Source organism: Haliaeetus albicilla, chromosome Z (assembly GCF_947461875.1).
Source record: "Haliaeetus albicilla chromosome Z, bHalAlb1.1, whole genome shotgun sequence".
Classification (NCBI taxonomy): Eukaryota; Metazoa; Chordata; class Aves; order Accipitriformes; family Accipitridae; genus Haliaeetus; species Haliaeetus albicilla.
The window spans coordinates 24721323-24743292 of NC_091516.1; the positions used below are offsets into that span (position 1 = coordinate 24721323).

The following is a 21970-nucleotide window of genomic DNA, read 5'->3' on the forward strand; positions in this document are numbered from 1 at the left end:
TTAATGTACTCACCTAATGAAGTTGATAAGTCTGTGAAGCTGTACTTCATGGGAGAGCTCTGGGTTTGGGCAGCCATCCCAGTAACAAAAATTTATGCCAGCCTGATGTTCAGTCAAAACTAGATTACTAGCCTATGGCATTAGTGCTATGTTTAAAGCAATTCAGTGATATCTCGTGCATTAATTTGTCTACTGATACTCACACACCCCCATTTGCTTAGTTGTACTTTTGAATATTTCTAGGCTGTAGTCATACATAAATGCTATGTTTGTAAATAGCAAACAGTATTCTACTAGTACATAATGTAATAAAGCCAAGCATTTCAAAGTTAGGATATGCTAGAAGGAGTGCCTGTGCTTGTTAAAATCCTATAACTGGCCACAGTCCTTACAGAAAGCAATTTTCTTTAAGTTTATTTGAACAGCTAGAAGAGACATACATTACAGCATGCTGAAAAATTTACTTTCTGCTAACAACGGCCATTAGCTATAGGCCATCCTAGAATGGTGCTGAAATAGTTTCTGCCAGAGCAATTTCCAAACAGTTTTCTTTCAAGTTTTGAACATCTTCCTCAACAGTGTAAACAGTGTATTTCTGCTTGTCTAATATTTTAGCCATTTTTTTACCTGCTCAGGGGCTCTCAAATATGCTGTCTTTTTGAAAGGTGTAGCAGATCTCAGGGAGGAGGTAGCTCAAGTAAGTATAAAGGCTTTAACAAGCATATTAATCAGGAATGAAATCAAACTGCTCAGTTCACACCTTTTGTGTTAGCTGCTGCCTTCTCTGGGCTCGGTGGAGAGAGAGAACCTGTGCTGCAATTCATTGCTGCAGCTTAATGAAGGTCACATTATAGCTCTCCTGCGCTTACTTCCACAGGCTTTGCAGGCTGGCCAGCTGTGTGTGTAGCTCCTCACTACATGAACGCTAAATATTGTCTGTGCTTACCTTCCACCAGGAGAAAACAGCACAAAATTGTACTTTTCTACCTACTGTCTTCTGCCTCTGTTTAGATGAGTATAGTGCAAGAAAAAAAAGGCTAATCCATCAAGATTAATTTCCATTCTATCATTTTTTGAAGATATCTGTCTTCCTTCTTTGCACCACCAACCTCTGTATGACTATTTACACCCTGTAGGAAAGCTAGGCCTCGCAGTTCAGTCTCACACAGGTTTTCCATGGATGACCTCCATGTGAAAACCTGCACCATCAGGCCTGTGCACTGCTCTTAGGGACTATTACAGTTGTTGACTCCTGGGATGTGTGAGGGAAAAGACCATGTGGACAGGACATGAGTGGCTGAGACTTCTGCAAGTGAGCTCCAGCCATGCAGCAGAGCTGCCATGGAGCCTCTCCAGCAGAAGAAATCCTGCAGGAGGGTTTCTTTCCTTGCATTAAGGGAGCCACAACACCTCCCCTCCCCCCAAATCCCTGAGAGGGTTCCCCACATACGGGGAGATGGAGGGCCCTGCAGGAAGGTGCCTTCCTCACCCTAAGGAAGATCCTTTAAAGCTTCACCAACACTAGAGGGTAACATCTGTTCTCCACACAGCCTGGTTTGAAGCCACTTCTTTGGTCTCATCTGTGCAGTTCATCGTGCTTTCAGAGCACTCTCTCACAAAGTTTCAAGCAAACAAACAAAAGATTTAAACTGCAATGAGCAATGTTTTCTTTCCTAAGACCTTTTATGCTTGTTAAGGAAGGGTTGTCTGAATTAAACACTGTTAGAAGCCCCAACGTTCCTGGCAGATAAACACACGATAATTATCAGTGTTGCAACATTCCAAGAGATTTTTAAACTATCTCTTTACAGATTCATGACTATTTATTTTTAAATAGTTCTGTTTCTTAGCTAAATCCATTAGGATGTTTATTTTTTTTTTCAGTAGTGTGCTTCTGGAGGAAAGTGGATATGAGCTTTCATTTTTACAAGGCCCTATAAATATCTACTCTGCAGACCTCAAGTGGGAGACTTCCATTAGTAAATCTTCATTCTCCTTTGTTTTTCACTGAATAAGTGCTATAGTCTTAGTCCCAGCATTCTTTTTTAGCTGCTCAGTGCTATCCTTGCTCCAAAGATAATTAGAACAATGGCTTGACAACAATCAGCATTGGAAAACTGGTAACATTTTCAGATATTTCCCTAGCTATATTTTCACCGTATTGTGAAGAGTCCTTTCTAAATCTTCAAGTGTCAGGCCTTAGAAAGCAACTGAAAGACCTGCTGAGAGAAAAATGTTTGCTCCCTTTGCAGATGTTTTATCTTACTGTAGAGTCAGCAGAGAATTCATTTTTGAGAGTAAGGCCAAAACTTGTACTGCTGTAGTCTCACCACCTTGAGCAGAGGGCAGTGCAAAATTAAACCACCTGGGAGAGCTGAGGGGTAGGACAACCCCTTCCTCAACTGTCCCTGTAAGCAGGATTGACCATAAAATTACATCCTTTCAAACATTCAGCTACCGCCTCAAACCAGTAACAGTTATGATGCTGAGCAACAATTTCCTAGCCCTTAATTTTTCATTAATAACTGCCTTTCTTCCACAAGTTTGAGAAAAGACCAGCTTCCCTGCCTCCCAAACAATGGAAATGGTGGTTTTGCCTGAATCCTGTGCATTGTGTGCGTGTGCGTAGATGCTCATAGGCGTCTGCTAAGGCAGAGACATGGCCGCTTTCCCTCTCTGCTTTCAATGGTGACGATCAAGTCTTTGTGTTAATTATCATTTACAGATTGTTGTATGAGCAGAACTGATACCAAAGCAATGACTGCTGTGAGAAAGGCCAAGGCCACCGTTCCACCAGCAGTTTAGGATGACATATGCCAGCACTTCTACCAAATGAGAAAATAGCTGCTGAGGGGATCTCTTTCCTGCACTTACAGCACCCCCTTCCTTGTATCTCCAGAACTGCTGTGCAATCACACAAAGGTCCTGGTTAAAGCTAGCCAGAAATATCATTATCTTTGGCCTAGATTAATTTTCCACTCTGGTTCACTATGCTTACACCACCAGCATATGGGGAAAGGCAGCACAAATCCAGGAATTACTGTCTGGCAGAATTGGGTATATAGGTTTTCTCCTTTCGTGTCAGCCTTGCCTCATGTTTACTTAAGCTAATCATTAAACTAGGCATAATCAGTCAACAATGTGGGGAGATGCCACTTTGGAAGTCGGTACCTTGGCAAAGTCCCAGATCCCCTGTAAAGGAATGTCAGGGGATATTGGGCTTGGCTCTGCTCAGAAGCTGTGAGGAGCAGGAATATCAGGAGACATAGTTCAAACAGCCATGCTTTACCTACTTGGGTGAGGTGAAACCACCCTGTGATACAAGCACCTTTATCTTTTGTAATTGTGCTGTGAGATCCTTCTGAACAGCAGAGAGAGATTGCACGTTATTCAGATGGGATATGTCTGAATGAGGTTCCTCTGAATACTACCGTTTCATATTGCCTGTAAATACAAGCAGATGTTGCTGTCATTGATTACCCCTTTTCTTGGAAAAATGTGAGGGCTGGAACCTTCCACTAGAGAGAAATCAGCAAAACCCCTAGGGTACTGAAGGCTCCAGAGATGAAATACAGGTGCAGGCACAGCTCCAGTGCAGTAATCCAGGACTGTTCTAAGAGAGCATTCCTGTGGACAAGGACAAATCTCATTACTGTGTTTGGCTCTCTCTGACACTTAGCAATAGAGTTTGGTGTTGAGTAGCAAGTTATTGTTCATGGAACAAAGCTATGTAAGTGACTGAAGGGCAAGAAGCAAGCGAAGATCTCTTTTGTCGTACTCTTTTATCTGGTAGTGATGGAAGGGCAGGGAGACTTCCTGGGATTTGATTGATTGACAGAAGGGACATGCTTTTGTTGTATTCATACAGTGCCTAACCCATTTTGGCCCTGGTATACAATGACAGTCCTTAGGCAATCTTGAAATAATACTTTTAATCATATTTTTCTAGATTTACTCTCTCCTCAAGAATGAATTGTTCTTGGATGAAAGGTCGATAAATGTTTTCTTTTGTTGAAAACTAAAGTATTATTTTAGTTGTTTAATTTTTTGGAAGCTTTAGAGCTTTGTAGCATTCTAAATAAGTAGGACAAGAGCTATTTTTACTCATCAGAGAGCAAACAAAACTGAATACAAATATGTCCTTCTGTACTTCCTTCTGTCTTTCAGGGAAAATGTATATCCTAAATAATCAGGCTAGCATTAAAGTTTATGCAGCTCTCTCTTAGCTAAGAGAGAAGGGCCTTTCACGACTACAAGCTTTTCTAAACCAGTTCCTCTTTAACTGCTTGAGTATAAGTTTTAATACTTCTTCATATGGTTTTCTGCTTCTCAGGCACAATTCCCATGTTGCAAGCTATAAGCAACTCCTGGTCATGTCAGTGTAGTGCAAGCTCCCCCTTCTTCTCTGCTGGGAGGAGGGAGAAAAGGAATTGAGCTAGCTCGACTGAGCAGAAGAACTGGGAGCCTATTACCAACCTCAGGAAAAAGATCCTCAGGAAAAAGGGCTCAGCAACCAAGTTTACAAAAAAGATTTAGGAAAGCTATTAAATCTGCTTGATCATAATTTCCTGCCCTGCCTGGTTAGAAAATGGATACAGAGAGGGATATTTACATTGAAGAGAGAGGGGAGGTGCGTTCTCTGGATATTAATCATCCCAATTTACTATGACTCAAAAAAAACTTCCTCCTTGCCTTCTAGAAAGAGTACACACTGCTTTCATGACAGTCATAAATATAAAAGGTCTGCATGGATATTTAATGGTTTATTATATTAACCTTATAAACCAATTACTGAGACTAACAGCAGATTGCAGCTGATATACAGCTTTCACATGACTTAAAAATCAGAGAAATGCAATAATGCAAGAAGTCTTCAAGGACAGGAACTCTGGGCTGGACAGTTAAGTTTTGAGCTGCACTATCATTAGACCTCATGCAGGTCAGAAATGAGAAATGAGAAAATTACAAAAGGAAGAAAAAGCAAAGTGATAAACTGGGGAAATTCTTATCACACTTTCAAATTTCCATTTGTTTTTTCTTGCTAATACAAAATTTTTTTAAACAAGTTAAATTTGAATATTTAGTTCAAGCTAACTATTTAGTTCATAGCTACTGTTATCTATTATGTATAACCAAATCCTGGAAATGAAGGTCTTGAATCATCTACTACAGGAGAAGACTTTTCCGCTCTCTCTGGCACTGTCATTAGCACAGTCAGAGCTCAGGCAGAGACATTAGGATGTAGATCCTCCACATCATGTGCAAGTGCCTCATTTTCCAATTGGTGGTTACAGGAAAGGACAACTTTTTCACCTCCATACTGCAATTCTGACCCATTTTTTCCTTGTATTTTGTAGAAACACCTGAAAACAGAACATTTCAGGAATACTGAAGCAGTTTTTCTAAATATTAGCAAAATAAGCTGCTTCCACTTTCCAAAATATTTTTGACATTTTTAAAAGAAGTCTGCTTTGACATCTCTGAAATTTTTTTTATATTTTCTATGTGGCCAAAACTGAGTGTTGATTTCTACCCAAATTCACAAGTAATTTTTGCTGCAAGTTGCCATGGTGCAAATGTGATGTGAGGTGGCTGACTCTCATCTCTCACAGTGTTCACAGACATGTGGCAGTGGTTTCCAGAAGCGAGATACACTTTGTAAGCAGCGCCTGGCAGATGGAAGCTTGTTAGAGCTGCCAGAAACCTTCTGCTCCATCCCAAGGCCAGTTACCCAACAAGTCTGCAAAAATGAGGATTGTCCCAATGAGTGGCTTCTCTCTGACTGGACACAGGTATGCTATTTGTATGCATGAGTATTGTGCTGTTCTTGGTGATAAAGTTCCTCAGTCACTTGGGATAGAGGACCCAAATGAGGTCAGACTGCACAAAGCATGTTATGCCCAGTTTTGTCCTATAATCTGTCCTTATCACCCTGGTAGGGGATGTGATCACTAGCTCAGTGTTCCTCTTTGGAGATTGCCTCCACAGACGTGGTTTAGCCATGCAGCCAAACCATTAAGACCTCCCTTCTGGCATAAACACAAGCCATGCTCAAAACAATAAATCCCTGCCTCTCTCCATGCCTATGCTTATGTTCATTCAAGGTCTCAGTGAAGAGTAATCTTTACTCCCCGAAGCTAAATGCTTTTTCTTCCCAAAACCTGGCTGTTCTGATGTCAATAGTCTTTTCCTCTTGAGGCCACTCCAACCTTTCCCTATGACGCAGAGAAGAGAAGGGAGGAATTTCTGCAGTCTGCTATAGGCACATCATTACAGACACCAAGCCTCTTTTGTTCTAGGACACTGTTTTTGCAATGTTAGCTAGCTATTTCCTTCCTTCCATTTGGGGATAGCAAAACAAACTCACTCTACTAAAGTCTTTTGCACATCCCCAGGCTCCCTTTCTGGCCCCATATGGCTTAAGAAAAATTCCCTTTATATTTATGACAGCATAACTGAAAATACAATTTGACCTTTTAATGCTAGTAAGCATGAAAATCATTCCCCATCTTGAAATCTCTGCCACCACTCTCCCAATTTCCTTTCCTGGAAGGCAGAAATTGGCTTAATTGTGAAAGAAACACTGGTCACCTCACAGAGCTGTCCCACCCGTACCCTTCATTTGTTGATCTGTCTTGACATTTTACTCAAATAAGTGGATGTTCTCATGAAGTCTGCTGCCAGAAGACACATAGCTGTTCTGGCAGTGAAGATGGTAATTCTATTCCCAATCTGTCCTACTTCACCGGAAGTTACTACATGGTTTATGTTGACATCCATACAACTCACATTTCTGCGATTGGCACTTACTAAAATCAAATCTGACTTCACTCACTCCTTCCCATTTCACTTGAAGGCTGCTATGTTTTTGCTCTTCTTACCCTTAGTGGGTTTTCTCCCCCTCACTTCATCTCCAATTCCCATTACCACATCTGTGCACCTACATGTAAAAGAAGTGCATGTTTATCTTTGTGCTACCAACTTTACAGCACTCAACCCACTTTCCAGCACCTTTACAGACTGCTGCATGGGTCCCAGTGCAATGGCACTGCCTGTATTCTCACTTTCTGTGTTGCTGTATACATAAATATGAAATAAAATAGTCATGCTGGATTCCATCAAACAATGTCCAGCCATGCATCGAGCACCACAGTACAGTATTAGATGGCTTATACTCTTTTGTGTAAGCCATGTGTGATAACTACCAGGCTGAGCTTACTCACTGGTATCTGAAACACTCATCCATTTATTATTTCCAATAGAGCTGCAACAATAAAGCTCAATCGTTAAGTTTAGGCCAGATTTTAGCAGAACAGGATTTATCTGTGAAGTACAACTCAATGTAGTCTGCTTATGGCTATGAGCAGGAATTTTTCCAGCCAGCAGACACAGACATATGGAAACAAAGTGCAAAGACTAGCTTTGTATACTGTAGCACAGCATCATTAAAACAAGGGACACCATCTGAGAGAAAAATGTGCTAAAGGAAGCATGGGAAGATTCAAAGCCTCAAAGGACATAACATACCTGATACATCACCTCCCTACTGTGCCTGCAGTGCTTGTAACTGAATGGCCAGGTGCTGCTCTGCTTTATTCCACTGCAATATTTTGAAAGCTGTAACTGATCGTACCATGGTATGAGTATGCAATGTGGATATGGGAGGTGAGCGAGCGTGTGACAAGGAACACCCTTTTGCTTTTAGTACAACTTGTTCCTAATGTTTCTTACTCTGTTCCTAGTGTTCAGTGAGCTGTGGAGAGGGCACGCAGAGTCGAAATGCCATTTGCAGAAAGGTGCTGAAAACTGGTGGTTTTGTCATCATCAATTCCTCACTGTGCCCACCTTTGCCATTCTCATCCTTGATCAGGCCCTGTGCATTAGACACTTGTGCAAGTAAGTGGAAAAGATGCTTCGGAGTGTCTGGGGAAAGGGGGCTTGGATGTCCATCACTAAGAAAACCATGCTTTCACCTGCTCCATAACCTTCTCTTGTGCTGGTGTTACTCGGTCCTGCAGAGTGGCTGCTGCTGCTGAGTTTTTCTGTCTGTGAACAAGTATGCTTTGTTTAGCAATAAGGCAAGTCAGTGGATGAGACCTATAAATTTTACTGTTGGAGCTGTGTCTGAGCCAATGTGCTGGAAGGGAGCTACTGTTTTCTGGAAGAACTGGCTCAAAACTCTGACCTAAATCTAGGTCTAAATTTCACAACTGGAATGTAGAGGCTCAGAGATACAGCACTGCAGTCTGAAGGCAGCTGCAAATAAACTCTCTGCTAGAACAGCTGCAAAGAAAATGGTTGGTAAGGGATTTTGTTGAAGATCATTTAAAAACATATTATTTCATTATGTCACCCAGAACTCTCTATAACCTGGGATTTCTAACGAACCATGCAACATAAGTTAGATGTATTTTATGTTGGTATTTCACGCATTTGTTGTTGCCCTTCACAAGAGCAGTAGTCTCCCTGTACATCCTTCCCTGGCTTGCAGTAAGCCAACTGGATATGCGAAAGTTCAAAAGTCAGCCTAGCTTCAGCTTAAAGCTGACTGTGAACTCTGAAACTGCTAAATGTTGGGTATGTCAGGGAGAAAAGAAGATCTGATATTCAGAACCAAAGCTGGGACAACATGTTACATGGTATTTACTAAAAATATAACTCTAGTGCTTTATTTAGTGCTTCATAACAAAGATGTCTGTCACAGAGATCTGGAAACTGGAAGGGAACACTGAACTAGTGCACTTTAACAGTATTTACCATGTTTTTAAGCCTAGTCCAGACAGTTTAGTTCTGTTCAACATTACTTCCTGAGGTAGCAGCACTTTCACTCTTCCTTACCACTGTGAGTTGCAAGAGTATGTTGCCTTTGAGGGTTTGGATGGTAAACACTTGTCTTTTCGATGTATTTATTAAGCAACTATCTTAATTTAAATACTTTAACAAGAACTACATTTCTACTCAAGTTTTCTCCCTTCCATAAAGCTTTTGTCCCTGGCTCTTTGGTTTCTGCATGTACCCTGTGCGGGACTACTTTTGCATTCCTAAAGTGCACCTCGTTATTCCTTTTATTTTGATTGCTCCAACTTAATGTTCAGCAGCTGGTGGCTGGTTTCTCCCATTACTGTCTAATGGGTTGAATGCTGCCAGCACCAAAGTAAACTGCTTGTTTTATTTAACGGTATCACATACTAATAGTATTAATGATATTTCAGGGCACAACAAGCCAGCTCATAAGCAAAGCCCCCATATTATGGCCGTAAAGAAAGTTTACATCCAGACGAGGAAGCAGAAGAAGCTACACTTTATTGTGGGTGGGTATGCCTACCTGCTGCCCAAAACCTCTGTTATTCTCCGATGCCCCACAAGGAGGTTCCGGAAATCAATGATCACTTGGGAGAAGGACAACAAGAGGCTCGTCAGCTCAGCTCACATCACCATTGCACCCTACGGGTACATGAAAATCCATCGTTTGAAGCCTTCAGACACCGGGACGTACACCTGCACAGCAGGCCCAACTCTGGAGCATTTTGTAATTAAACTAATTGGAAACAAGAAGATCATTGCTGGACAGCCTACTGGTATTAGGGAGGAAGAGGCCATGAGAAAGGTCAGCTTAAATCAAGCCTTGCGAACTGAGGAGAAACATATCAATGGGATTCTCTTCAATGGGAGCAAGGCTGAAAAGCGAGGGCACCTTGTTGACCCCAGCAGGTGGTATGACGATATTGTCTCAAGGGTGCTACAGCACAGGGGCTGGCCAGGGGAAAATCTGGAGTCCTGGGAAGCCCAGGAGTCCACGGAGAGAAACACATCCTCAGAGGAGGACCAGAGCCAGGAGTATAGCCTGCCATTTACTATGGTCACAGAGCAGGAACGCTTGGATGATATCATAAGGAATTTGTCTCAACAGCCTGAGGAGCTTAAAGATGTCTACATTGAGCAGCTTATTGTGCAGCTGGCTCGTGAGGTTTTCAAGAGCCACTGGGAGCACCAGGAATCTGTCCTCAAAGGGTCAAGGCAAAGAGTAGATTCAACCTCTGTGGAGTACCCTCTCCACAGACATGTTTCTGGATTAACCAGCTCCCTGAGGACATCATCTGCTGAAGCATTTCTTCCCACCTCTGTAGACCTGGCAAATGGCTTGCACAGACCTCGTCAGAAGCCTGCCATCCTCCGAAAGATTTCAGCAGCACAACAGCTTTCTGCTTCAGAGGTTGTTACCCACTTAGGACAGACAGTGGTCCTAGCCAGTGGCACACTGAGCGTGCTGCTTCACTGTGAAGCAGTAGGAAACCCAAAGCCCACCATCAGCTGGGCTAAGAATGGAGAGGAGGTGAAATACAATGATAGGTAAAACACATGATTTAACTTTTAAGAAAAGAATTGATATTTTGACTCTTTATTTTCCATGTTTTACTGCCTGTCAGTCCATGGACAAAACCATATTTTGCTGTAGTCTGATTTCATAGCAGAAAGAAGGGCTAACACATGTGAAGTGGTAAACAGGGTACTGTAACTCCTCAGCAAGGTCTAGATGCTGGGTCAGTCTGGTGTGGCAAACAGGAGCTTTACTTCTGTTTCAGTAAGTAAGAAGAAGAGTTTGGAAAGTACTTAAGTAGGTAAGTGCATAATGCAGTCAACAGAGCACTCCATGTCTGGAGGCTGGGAGGCTTAGTGTATTTTCCCACTGAAGGTGGAGACTTCTGCTATGAAGACTGGTTTTGAGATCCAAAAATTTATTATTGATTATTACTGTTACTATTATCTTCTGTTGGAGATATGAATTGCATTTCTCACAGTGCTCCAGCAGGGTCTGTCTGACATGATTGTGGTAACAGAAGATGGAGGAAGTGAAGCTTCTGCCTTCCACATATGTATCTGTGTGTAAAACTGCCCAAGGATAAACCCCAGGGGGCATTACAATCACCATTCCCTGTGTACGTTCTGATAGAGGCTGTAAACTATGGAACCTTACTTCATGGCTATTTGCAGCTATGCTGTCATCTCAACACATTGTTCCCTAAACGCTAGTCTTCTGATGTGAGTTGGTGCATCCTCATCTGTTCAAACTCCAGGGTCCTGGTCCCAGGTGTAGCCTGAAAACTTGAGTAGCAAAATGCTTTTATCACCATACCACAGAAATTATGCTGGTTTTCCTTCAGGTAGCCTTTACCTACCTATCACTCCATGTTATTCATTTGTGTGCAAGAGCACACAAAAAGAGACTATTTTCAATGTTAATTATATGCTTAACTGTGTTGATAGCACACATTTTTTCTCATGTGTATACTTGAGATTTTATATTTTGGTTCTGTTCTGTGAGAAAGTGGTATATAAGGATAGGCAGTAAGAGCGTAAGAGGCAGTTATATTAACCAATATGGTACAACAAAGCAGTCCAGAGATCTGCTAGCAGCTCTTTCTGCACAAGATACTGACCTCAGGTAAGACATCTGAATTTAGTCATAAGGTTAGGTTGGGAAAAAGAAAAGATGGAGTCAAGGCTAAAATTTATTTCCAGTGTGATGCCTGCAGATCATCCAGAAAAGTGTTGATTTAGGAACAACTGCTACTTATACATAGTTACACAATTAGTTTATTAGCTCCTTTCTCACTTTGACAACTGAATCACTCCAAAATCGTTGTTTTCTCTAATGTAGTGAATTTACTGGTTCTTGTCTCTCTTTCTGTGTCTGAAAGCTAGTAAGTATATTAGGTTTCACACAAAACATGGTAACTTTTGCAGGGGGAGGGGACACAAAGAGCAAAAATGTGAAAATCACATGCACTCTTAATCAAGACTTGGGCCTATAGTATCCCTTTATTTGGCCATATTCCTGTGAAAATATCTTCATGGCCCCCCAAAAAGTTTCATATACAGATTTTCATTACCAGTGGTTAGATCCTGTTGGAATTGTGCCATTAAAGGATTCTTTTTTCTCTACTTGAAGTGACTGTGATTTCTGTGGTATGCTTGAAAGGGAATAGAGGTTACATAAAGTCCACATGTGGTTAATGCTGGCCACTACACTCATGAGAAAATTACAAGTTTGTCTCACATTATATAAGCAGCCATGGTGTAGCAACAGACAGATTAATTTAGCTGACAATAAAACAGTCTTATAATTTCTGAAATTTTAGTTTGGATTATTTTTTTTTTAATTTTACAATGCCTTTCTATGTTGGTTTTTTTTTCCATTCAGTTTGGCTGAAATAGCATTAAATGCTGTGTTGTACTTCTGAATTATTAGGCAACTATATGTGCTCAAAATTTCTATCAGAAAGACTCAGGGAAGTACAGTTTATTTGCCAGTTAGTAGCATTATTCACTGACAACTCTTCTTTAAAGGTTGAGGCAGTTTCCACTTTACGAAATTCATTCTGTACTCATCACTTACAGTTCCTTCAGGTTGGTGGGGAAGGAAATGAGCAGTGCTCTGGGCTTCAGAGATACTCAGCATCTGCAACTTTGGAGTTAATGGAAGTTTAGAAATCACAGTGCATATAAAAATTGAGTTGTGGATGTTTTGCTCAGTTCTTAGCAGCAGTATTCTGGTTTTGGCTCAGAATGCTCTTGCTGGCTGCCAATCAGCTGTGTAAATGAAAGCCGCAGTTTAAGCAGTCTCACGGTGTACTGCTGTAAACTGCAAGGCCAATCTGCATGCAGTAGTGTTTGGTATGCTTGAGCTGTCTTTCAGCTCTGCAGCTTGTCTTCTTCATACTTTGCCAGCCACTGAATGGAGAAGAGAAACCAGTTTTTCCAGCCCACCTCTGTCCTAATGAGAATAAGAAAATTAATATAGATGGGCCTTGCTGTAGCAGTATCAAAGAGAGATACTTTTGGTGAGGAAGATCAGAGAGTTGTGCTGAAGTCCCTCAGTTCGTGCCCTACTGACTGTACTGAGATTCTGGGTATATCTGGTTTGTATTGTGTTTTTTATTGCTGGTTTTAGGTTAGGTGATCACTACCTGTATTGTGTATTACCAATTACTGAGATAAAGGCACTCACTTTTATGCATTGTGGCCATGGATTTTGTCTGGACCAGTGATGTAGCAATGAATGGCTCTGTTCCTACTGCCTCCTTCCACGAGCTGTTCCATCTGCCTAAAAGTATTTATGACTCCTACTACACAGCTCCACTTACAAAAATTAATTTCTTTAGCTTTAGTCTAGGTACTGTCACAAAAAGATATAACACAGGCCCCCAAAAAGTTTTGGTTTTCATTTACTCAACAGAATGAAAACATATTACACAAAAAGCTGCAGCAGTTGAAAATATCTGTGGTTCCAGTACAAGATCCTTGACTTGAGTCTACATATTCAGCCTGAGTGCATATTTAACATGAGTGTCCATACTGTGTCGTAAGGTTAAAGTGTCAGGTTAACAGCAGCATGGCTTCTGAGTGCAGTTTCAGAGCCTGCTAGTATCTATACCAAAGTCTGGAGACTTCTGTAAATGATGGAAAATGTTTTGTTTCAAAGAAAATTCAGATTAACTTCCTTAGGAATCAATTTTAAAAGTGAAAAGTCTTCAAGGGATTTATGCATTGTTTAGTAAGCCTTCCAAGTATGCTGTAATTTCCATCAGTGGGAACCCATTGGTACTTGATAATTCAACTTTTCTAAAACAGAAGTGTATTTTATAAATGGACATGAAGCTGAATGTAAACAGTAGGTTATACAGAGTTAGGTGTTTGCGAGGTGCCATCTGAATTAGTCACTGATACGGGTCCTGTAAAATACATTTTTGTCTTGGAGACAATGCAGTGTGGACCAACTGAGATGAGACTGGCTAAATATTAAGCTGTATTATTTTAAGTCCATAAACAAGATTCTGAAGACATGCTGCTGACAGATAGAATTGCTAGAGCGGGTATTTTTTTCACCAGTGACAAGCAACTCAATACCTAACAAAAATAGCAATCTACTGATAGGGAATCCAGCCAAAATCATTCTATACAAAGAGGGATAATAAAAGATCTGCTTTCAAGAAAAGCAGCTATGCCAAATTGAGACACACAACTAACAGAAAGAATTATTGAAAAGAAGTGGACATTAGCTTTGTTTCTAGAGAAGGACATTAAAACTAGGTAGACGGAGGTGTGTTGGAGGGGTTTTTTTTAAAGGCAGGTAGCTACATGGCCTATTTCTATTTCTAAAAATATTTGTACTGGATCTTGAGATGACTTAAACTGACAAACAGACATTTACATCAGCAGAGTTGATTAACAACAAACAAATTATGATCCCTTGTGTTTTACAAGGTGCAATATTAAACAAGCTCTTTCCTCAACCTGAAGGTGACAGAAACATTTATAAAAAATTTTTTAGGGTATTGTAGGTGTTAGTTTGATGGAGGACTGACTGATTAGCCTAGATGCTATATTTGCACACATGCAGGAAGAAGACACACAACTTTTAACTTTTACATGGTAGTCTAATTTGGGACAAATTCTGAAGCTGGAATGGATTCCATGTAGAGATTGAACCAGTCAGTGTTAAAAAATTTACATGTGAGATATTGATGCAGGCTAACACTAGTTTTGTAAGTAAAGAAATTTGTTAGTTGCTGGCACTGTTAGCAGTGCCTAACTAGAAGTCTGCCCTGTTTATGACTAAGTGGTAAGAAAGAAAAGATCCTTGAAAGCAGAAGTCGGGAGGGAATTTTTTCAACCACTGGGGTTTTTTTGCTTTTCAAGAGAAGATGCAATTTTAAATGATTAATGTTTGTTTTGCAAATGTGCATTTTTCTAGGCACTTGCAAAACTTGGTTGACAAAAGGCAGCTCTTTCCTTTTATTAATAATAATAATAATAATTATTATTATTATTATTATTATTACTCAAAAAAGGGTCAAAAGATAATTTTAACTCTGGATTTTTTCCTATGATAGATTTTGATGGGTGGCCCTAACCTGGTTTGGTTTAGAGATCTACCACCCACAGCATTGTGCAAAATCAAGTATTTGCTGCTTTTTGGTCCATGAGACAACAGTTTTCATTGCGGGGCTGGGAATGGCAAGAAACTCATCAATTCCAGGATCTGTGAGCAGACTTTTATTGCATGTGTTTTATACGTGTATCCCTCCCCCAGTTTCACCTTTGTCACTGTCAGTCACAGCCTCAACTAAGAGTTTACATACAACAGCTGCTGAAAGTTGCTGGTGAGAAAAGTAATTTGTCATTAGGTTTTATCTACAGTTTCACCTAAAATATTAAGAGAAAGGAACAATAATCATGAAATACACTGTGCTGAAAACAAGAGTACATAAGCATTGACAAGAGCCCATGGACTGAATTCTTGCTTAAACTGGTATACATCAGACCCTGAGGCAGTTACACCACTGCAAAACCAGACTGTGAAAAGAAGCAGTTCATAAGAGCTCTAAGGCCATATTCATCCCATTTAACCATTGGCAGTATGCTGAGATCATGGTAGGCTCCTCTTACTGGCAGAGGAAAGAAACAGTTGGTTCAGCCCAAGGAGAAGCTGAGTATTCCTCTCTGTCTTCACTGACTATTCGGGCAGCAACAAGACTGTTGAGTTTGTACAAACTGCCCAGCAATCAAAGAATTTGGATCCTATTTCAGGCTTTGACACTCAGCCTGTGGTTCACTTCACTTCTTTCTGCCTAGCTTTAGCAGGTTTCCTGATTTTTCCCCGTGCAATAATTTGGCTTTTTCTTTACTACTGCTACTCCTGTTTTGCAGGACTGGGAGACAGGGAGGCTAGGCAACTCATTCAACATCATACAGGAAGTGATACAGCAGAGGAGGAGGTTTCACAAACCATGGGCAGATGTCCTCAGTACTCAGCAATTTTTCTCTAATACACGTTATTAGCAGTAGAAGAACTGGGAATGAGACCAAAATTTAATTTAAGTGATCACAGCTCACAGTCTCAATATAAGACTTTAAATTTCTTAATAGATATTTAAACATAACCTAGAGGCCTGAACTGTAAAAAAATTACCAAAACCTGAAAAAAATCCCAGTAAATATATTCACAAATTAAGAGACTATTACATCTTTCTTTCTGCTTTATTCCAGGATGCTGCTTCAGCCTGACGACTCCTTGCAGATTCTAGCGCCTGTGGAAGCTGATGTGGGTTTCTATGCTTGCAATGCATCCAATGCCCTGGGATCTGACTCTGTCTCCATTGCTGTCACTTTAGCAGGTAATAGTTCACTCTCTGTGATTGCAGGATAGTCCCTGCCACTTGTGTGATTCTGGACAGAAATTGTTTGTGGGGCAACAGATGGCTGTGAATGCTGGGTGGGCAAGGTGAGTCAACAGAGGTACACTGGTGAAAACATAGTGTGTGAACTCTGGAAAACCCTGAGGCATAGTCCAGCTTTCACAGACAGTTGATGAGATTTGTGGATTTCTGCAAGAGATCAATGCCTTTTCTCCCTTGCTACATCTGACGTGCTCTCAAGACAGTACTCATCCTTATTATTCACAGCCTATATGGGCAGAACAGTGCAAGCCTCCCAACTCATATGCTTCATTTTAAACCTAACACTGATCTCTTCAAGTCTAACAGACTGATTGAAGGACTTATTCAGATGTACATTAGGCAGGTCTGAGAAACATCAGAGCTGAAGAGCTAGCCCCTTGCAGGATCAAGCCCTGTATCATATTCAACCCATTGTGGCAGAAGCATGGCTGACACTCTTTTAATTGCTGGCAAAGAGAAGCTCACAAAAAATTAACTTCTGTGTTTATATTTCTCTACCAACAGTTGAGTTCTAAAGCAGACTAAATATCCTTTGTTAGTTTAGATTTCAGTTTTAAAGAAAACTCACCCAAGTAAAAGTGAAGGAAAATGGGAGGTAGTACACAAATCCAGCTTATTCAAGGTTTGTTGGCAGGCAGTGTCAGCAGGCTTACAACCATGTCAGGACTAGTAGAAGGACAGAGCAGCAAACATGAATAAGTAGCTGTGGGGTAAAGTGAAGGGACAGAAAAGACAGCTAAGGACTGTGATGAGGCGGAGAGGTCTTAGAGAAGGAGGATCCTATTTATCGCAAAAGCAAAAGGAAACACATTAGGAATGCTAGAAAGCTTACTGACTTTTCAGACCTCTCCATTTCACTGCTCCAGAATGTGGAAGCATTTGGAGGCCTCCAGTGTGCAGGCAGTGACCATCAGCTGCCAATATGTCCATGTATGGTTAGAGGAAGGAATAGTTGTTGATGAGCTTAAGTTTTTTACACCAAACATGGAGAAAATTTCAGGTAAGAGGAGCATAAAGAAAACCTAAGAATGCAGCAATGGCCAGCAGTGAAGCTCTGATGATCAGTAAACTAACCGGAAAGAGACCCTGTCTGTCCCTTAGAAGGAGAAGATCTGAAGCCCCCAGAGTGGAAAAGGAAGATCTGCATCAGAGCTACATATTACATGTAGGCAAAAAACACTGATCCTTTTTACACTGCTGTAGATCAGGAATATCTTTGCTGAATCCTGAGCCACATGACAGTGGTGCTGCTGCTGAGACAGTACATTGTTTTATAAGGAGCAACTCCACAGTAAACTTCTTGTGTTCCACCAGCAAGAAGCTGAACATGAGGTTAAAAAATCATCAGTCAAAACTGCTATTCTGTCCATATTGCTCCAGTGAGTTTAAAAGCCATAGTCTTTGTAGAACATAATTTGTGGAGACAATTTTGTGTGAAGTTATAGAAAAATAAACTGATCATTAGGTATGCATGTGGCACAGGAAGGCTATTGGGTTTTTTATTATAATTAATTGTCAAGGCTCTAGTTTAACCTTTGTAGATAAATTAACATTCATGAATCCCAGACTCAAGCTGAACTCTGCTTAGAAACTGGTATACATTTCCATCTTGCATCCAAGGCAAAGAGCTGCACATCTTATGAAATGTGTTTGGAACAATGCAACAACTTTTTGGCATAATGGAATTACTTTCTCCAAAAAAAAATTGAAAGATCAGACCGTCTTTAGAGGGATCAGGAGTAGGGCAGAAAGCTTATTTCATTGAAGAATTTTCTGATTAGTTTAACATATGCATGGAAAAAAAGGCAGTGGAATATGCTTCCATTTTTCTCAATGGTTTGCTACTCATTTATGGGTTGAACAGCAAACAGATTTTTGATCTTTTGATGAGATTGTGGAAACCAATCAGGAAAATAAAAGGCTGATGGATAGCTGAAGAACTTTTCTTTCTTTTCTTTAGTCTTTGCCACAAAGCTTGAAAACTTTTGGAGATATTTCAACAATCAAATGTAATATTTTACTTTGCTATTCTTAGGCATTAAAAGCACCAAAATAAAAATTTAAAAAATACCACCACCCCAAACTGATATGACAGGAATTCCAGATGAAAGGCAGCTTTTAAAAGCCCTGAAATATAGCTATATGGAGCAATATTTAGTTAGGGCTGAATTAAATTTTCAGGACTCTCCATGAGCTCAATGAAACCAAATTCTTCTTCTCACTTCTATCTTTTCTTCCTTGGTCACCTCCAGACTAACACACAAATGAAGCCAGTGGTAGACATTAGCCTAAAACTGCAGCTTCTGGAGGCAATTGATGATGTTTGAACCTGTTTTGTATCTGACTATTTAAAGGGGAAAAAAAATGTGTTTATAGATTTTGGGGTAAAGATGAGTTTGAAAATACAACACTGAGTCAAAAGCACCTAAGTCCCATACTCTTTAAAGCATTTTTGTCATGTTCTGCCCCTCGTACCGATATCCTGACTGCAGAGCATTTTGGCTGGGACAGGAGCTGCCTTAACCCAGCTTTGTCTGCTCTGCTGCTTCACTCCCCTCTCTCAGAGCTAAGCCCGAGTATCTCTGAACTGTGTGGTGTCATGTAGGCATGCCTTTGCAGTGCCCGTACAAAAGGAGTTGCAGAAGGCTCCTCAAGCCCCCAGGCATAACAGCAGGGCAGCACCTTGACCCACTTGCTTGCTGTCACCAATGTTGGAAGCACACTGAAAACAATTTGAAAATTTTGTTGGAGGCAAAGCAGTTATCTTTGTTAGAGATAAACAGTGTTAATGCATAACACTGTTACTACAGGCTTTAGATAAAACGAAACAGTTTATCTGACCCAAAGGAGCTTTTTTATGTCCCTCATCTTCTTACACTAGCCATTACAAGAAAACTTTCTGGTTATGGTCTGGTCTTCCCAATCCCAGTGTTTCCACTATAGGTTAAAAAAAAACTGATTAATGTGTAGAAACAGCTTGTGTTTTCCTCTAAACCTCCTGCACTATTAATGTGCCTGTAGCCATCACTCAGGCTTTGGCAAAGGATGGTATTTTGGTTGCAGTACCAGGCAAACATCTTGCTGCAGCTGCAATTGTACTGGTAGTTATTGATTCAGCTGGTGCATGTGGCTTTAATGCTATTCTGCCTCTGCTCTAAGTATGCTTTTTCTTTTTTCCAAGACAGCTTTTCCCATGGAATTCTGCAACACTGTAATATTATAACGAACAGGTGGCCTTACACTCCAGCATTTTCCCTTGTCCACCTGTTCTGTGTAGGTACTTGCACCGAGTGTCCTAGGCCATCTGTCCCATGCAAGTCCAGTGTTCTTGGTCTGATAAACTGTGGTGCTTCTTTTATACAGGAAAGCCACTGATAAAGGCATCAAGAGCTACTGTGATCAATACTGAATCGCCTGCTGTCACTGTTGATATTGGAAGCACAGTGAAAACAATCCAGAGAGCAAATGTCACCATTAGCTGCCAGGTCGCAGGTGAGAAATTACTTAGTCTCCGATGGAGGTACCTTTGGCTGTAAATTTATGTGGGGTTCTTTCCTAAATTGGTGTCTCCAGGTGCAGCTGAGTGAAACTGCAAGGATTCCTAGGACTCAGGCAAACTTCATAGCTTCCATTAATTCTTAGCATAGAAGTTGTCTTCTTTTTATCAATAGCAACAAGAAAAGTGTAGTGGCTTAAGAAAATTGGCCTGGAACAATACAACTGGCATCTTTGTGAGAGATACACTGTATGATGTGGGTACAACAAAACTGATACACATTCCTACCTGTGGGGGATTCTTGGTGAGACTATACAAGCATGGACTGACTCATTTCCTCATTGATGGGGTTTTCAAAGTCCCCTCCGGTTAGTTCCTTCTCTTCCTGCCAAACTCCGTTCTTTCAAATGAAGAGCATGTTAGCACAGTCTTTTTCTGATTTTTCTTCTTTCATCTTGGGAGTGCAGGAATTCAGAGGAATTCTGCTGAAACAGGGTTCTCCCTGAAACTGTTCTCCAGCCAGAGACTGAATGTCCCTCAGCCTTACAACGGCAGTTTGCCTCTTTCCATGGTAACCAAAAGAGGTTGACTTTATCTGCATGTTGCAGTCCTACAGCTGTTGATGGGAATGGAGTTGGTATGGGGAGGAGGGATGGGGGAAGAGAGCGAGCTTGGAAATCCCTAAAGACCCAGAGCCAGACCTTTGATTCATTACACTTCCATGCATAGTATGAGGAGGAATTGGAGGGGAAGGGAGCAGCTTATAAAACACAAAGTGAGCCATGCTGAGTGTTACACAAATATCTCCAGTGGAGACTTGTATGAAGTCACTTAGACCCTTGCTTTAGCTTCTTGTCACTAGCAGCTACTTCAGATGACTCTAAATAAGCATCTGCACTGCAAATATAAAAATGTCCTTCTTTTTTTACACTTCCTGCTCACTTTAAGCACTTAGCAGTTGTCAGTTTTCCTTCTTCAAGTGCTGCCAACCATACCCCTATGCAAATTCTTACATGAAAAGAGTATTTGGCTCAAGTTTCACTATTTGTTAATCTGTCCTTTAGCAAAGTATGCACAATAGCTGTGAAAACACTAGGCTGGAATCCCAATTTATTAATTATTCTCAGTGGGATTAATGAATGAAAAATACAGCACCTTTTTTCCTAGTGGTTCATGAAGGAGTAAATTCAGTAATTCTGTTGCCCTCTCAATATAGACATTAGACACTGTCTAGCAATCAGACTGATGTCCAATATCTTTCAAGGAGGAAGGAGATGAAAGCTGGACTCTTTTTCCCCAAGCCCCTGCATGGCCACCTGCACTGACAGTGTGTGAATGAGACTAAAAAGTATATGAACATAAATTACTTTGAATTTCTCTCTCTGGGTTCTCTCAGCTGCAGATGGGGAGGTCCCACAGATATAGACAGTGACTGCTGATTTAAGAAGTGCAGCCATTTCCCTTCATTATAAAGACATCATGAAAAGAACAGAACATAGCTGAGCAAAGTCGTCACAGTTCTTATGGCATCAGAAAAATAAAGGAGGGGAGCACAGCGTGGCCAGGGACACAGATTCAGTGCCTTTTCTGAGAGGAAAATAATCTCTAGCAATTTTATGAAGCCTACCTACTATGACAATGTATGTCCACAATGGAAAATTTTAGCAGTGTCACTGCAGAATCACTGTGTTCTCTCCCAGAAGAAGCCTTTTTGCTATCTGGTAGAATTACTGTATATTGGTTTCTTCTGTGATACAGAATAAATTCGCTTAAACCGTAATTTTTCTTCATGGGTGTTTATCCTCTGCTACTGCCTCAGCAGAAAATGTCAGCTATGTTTCACACCAGAGATTAATACTGTTGAAATTATGATAAAGTCATAGACCACAAGCTGTGATGTTACACAGGGAATAAGAGAGTGAGTAATGAGGGCAGAAATATTTTTACAGGCACTAGAATCCTATTTTCATACAAGTAGTGTGAATAATTCAACAGCAATTAAAAAAAGCTACATATGCAAAGAGATCCAGGAACAGAGTGATTTGTCAGCTATCTCACCAATGCCTGAAAAATAAACCTGGTAAAGAACATGACAATAAATATAATTTTCCTTCCAATGTAAGCACTGTTTTTTTGTTTTAGCATCAAGGTTGTGATTATCCAAGCTTTTAATATATTTTTGATCATTCTACTTAGAACAATCAATTCTAAGGAGAAGAGTAACATGGCAGTA

At 40.6% G+C, this 21970-nt stretch overlaps 1 protein-coding gene across 5 annotated transcripts in view; it reads left to right on the forward strand.

Annotated features, from left to right (window-relative positions):
- ADAMTSL1 (ADAMTS like 1) overlaps window positions 1-21970 on the forward strand; it is a 482116-nt gene that overhangs the window by 428421 nt on the left and 31725 nt on the right. For all 5 annotated transcript variants that reach the window (XM_069777337.1, XM_069777336.1, XM_069777338.1 and 2 more), the window contains 5 exons: window positions 5613-5792; window positions 7743-7896; window positions 9213-10350; window positions 16051-16178; window positions 19605-19733. In XM_069777337.1, the coding sequence (XP_069633438.1) occupies window positions 5613-5792; window positions 7743-7896; window positions 9213-10350; window positions 16051-16178; window positions 19605-19733 (1729 nt within the window). The remainder of the gene's footprint in view (window positions 1-5612; window positions 5793-7742; window positions 7897-9212; window positions 10351-16050; window positions 16179-19604; window positions 19734-21970) is intronic.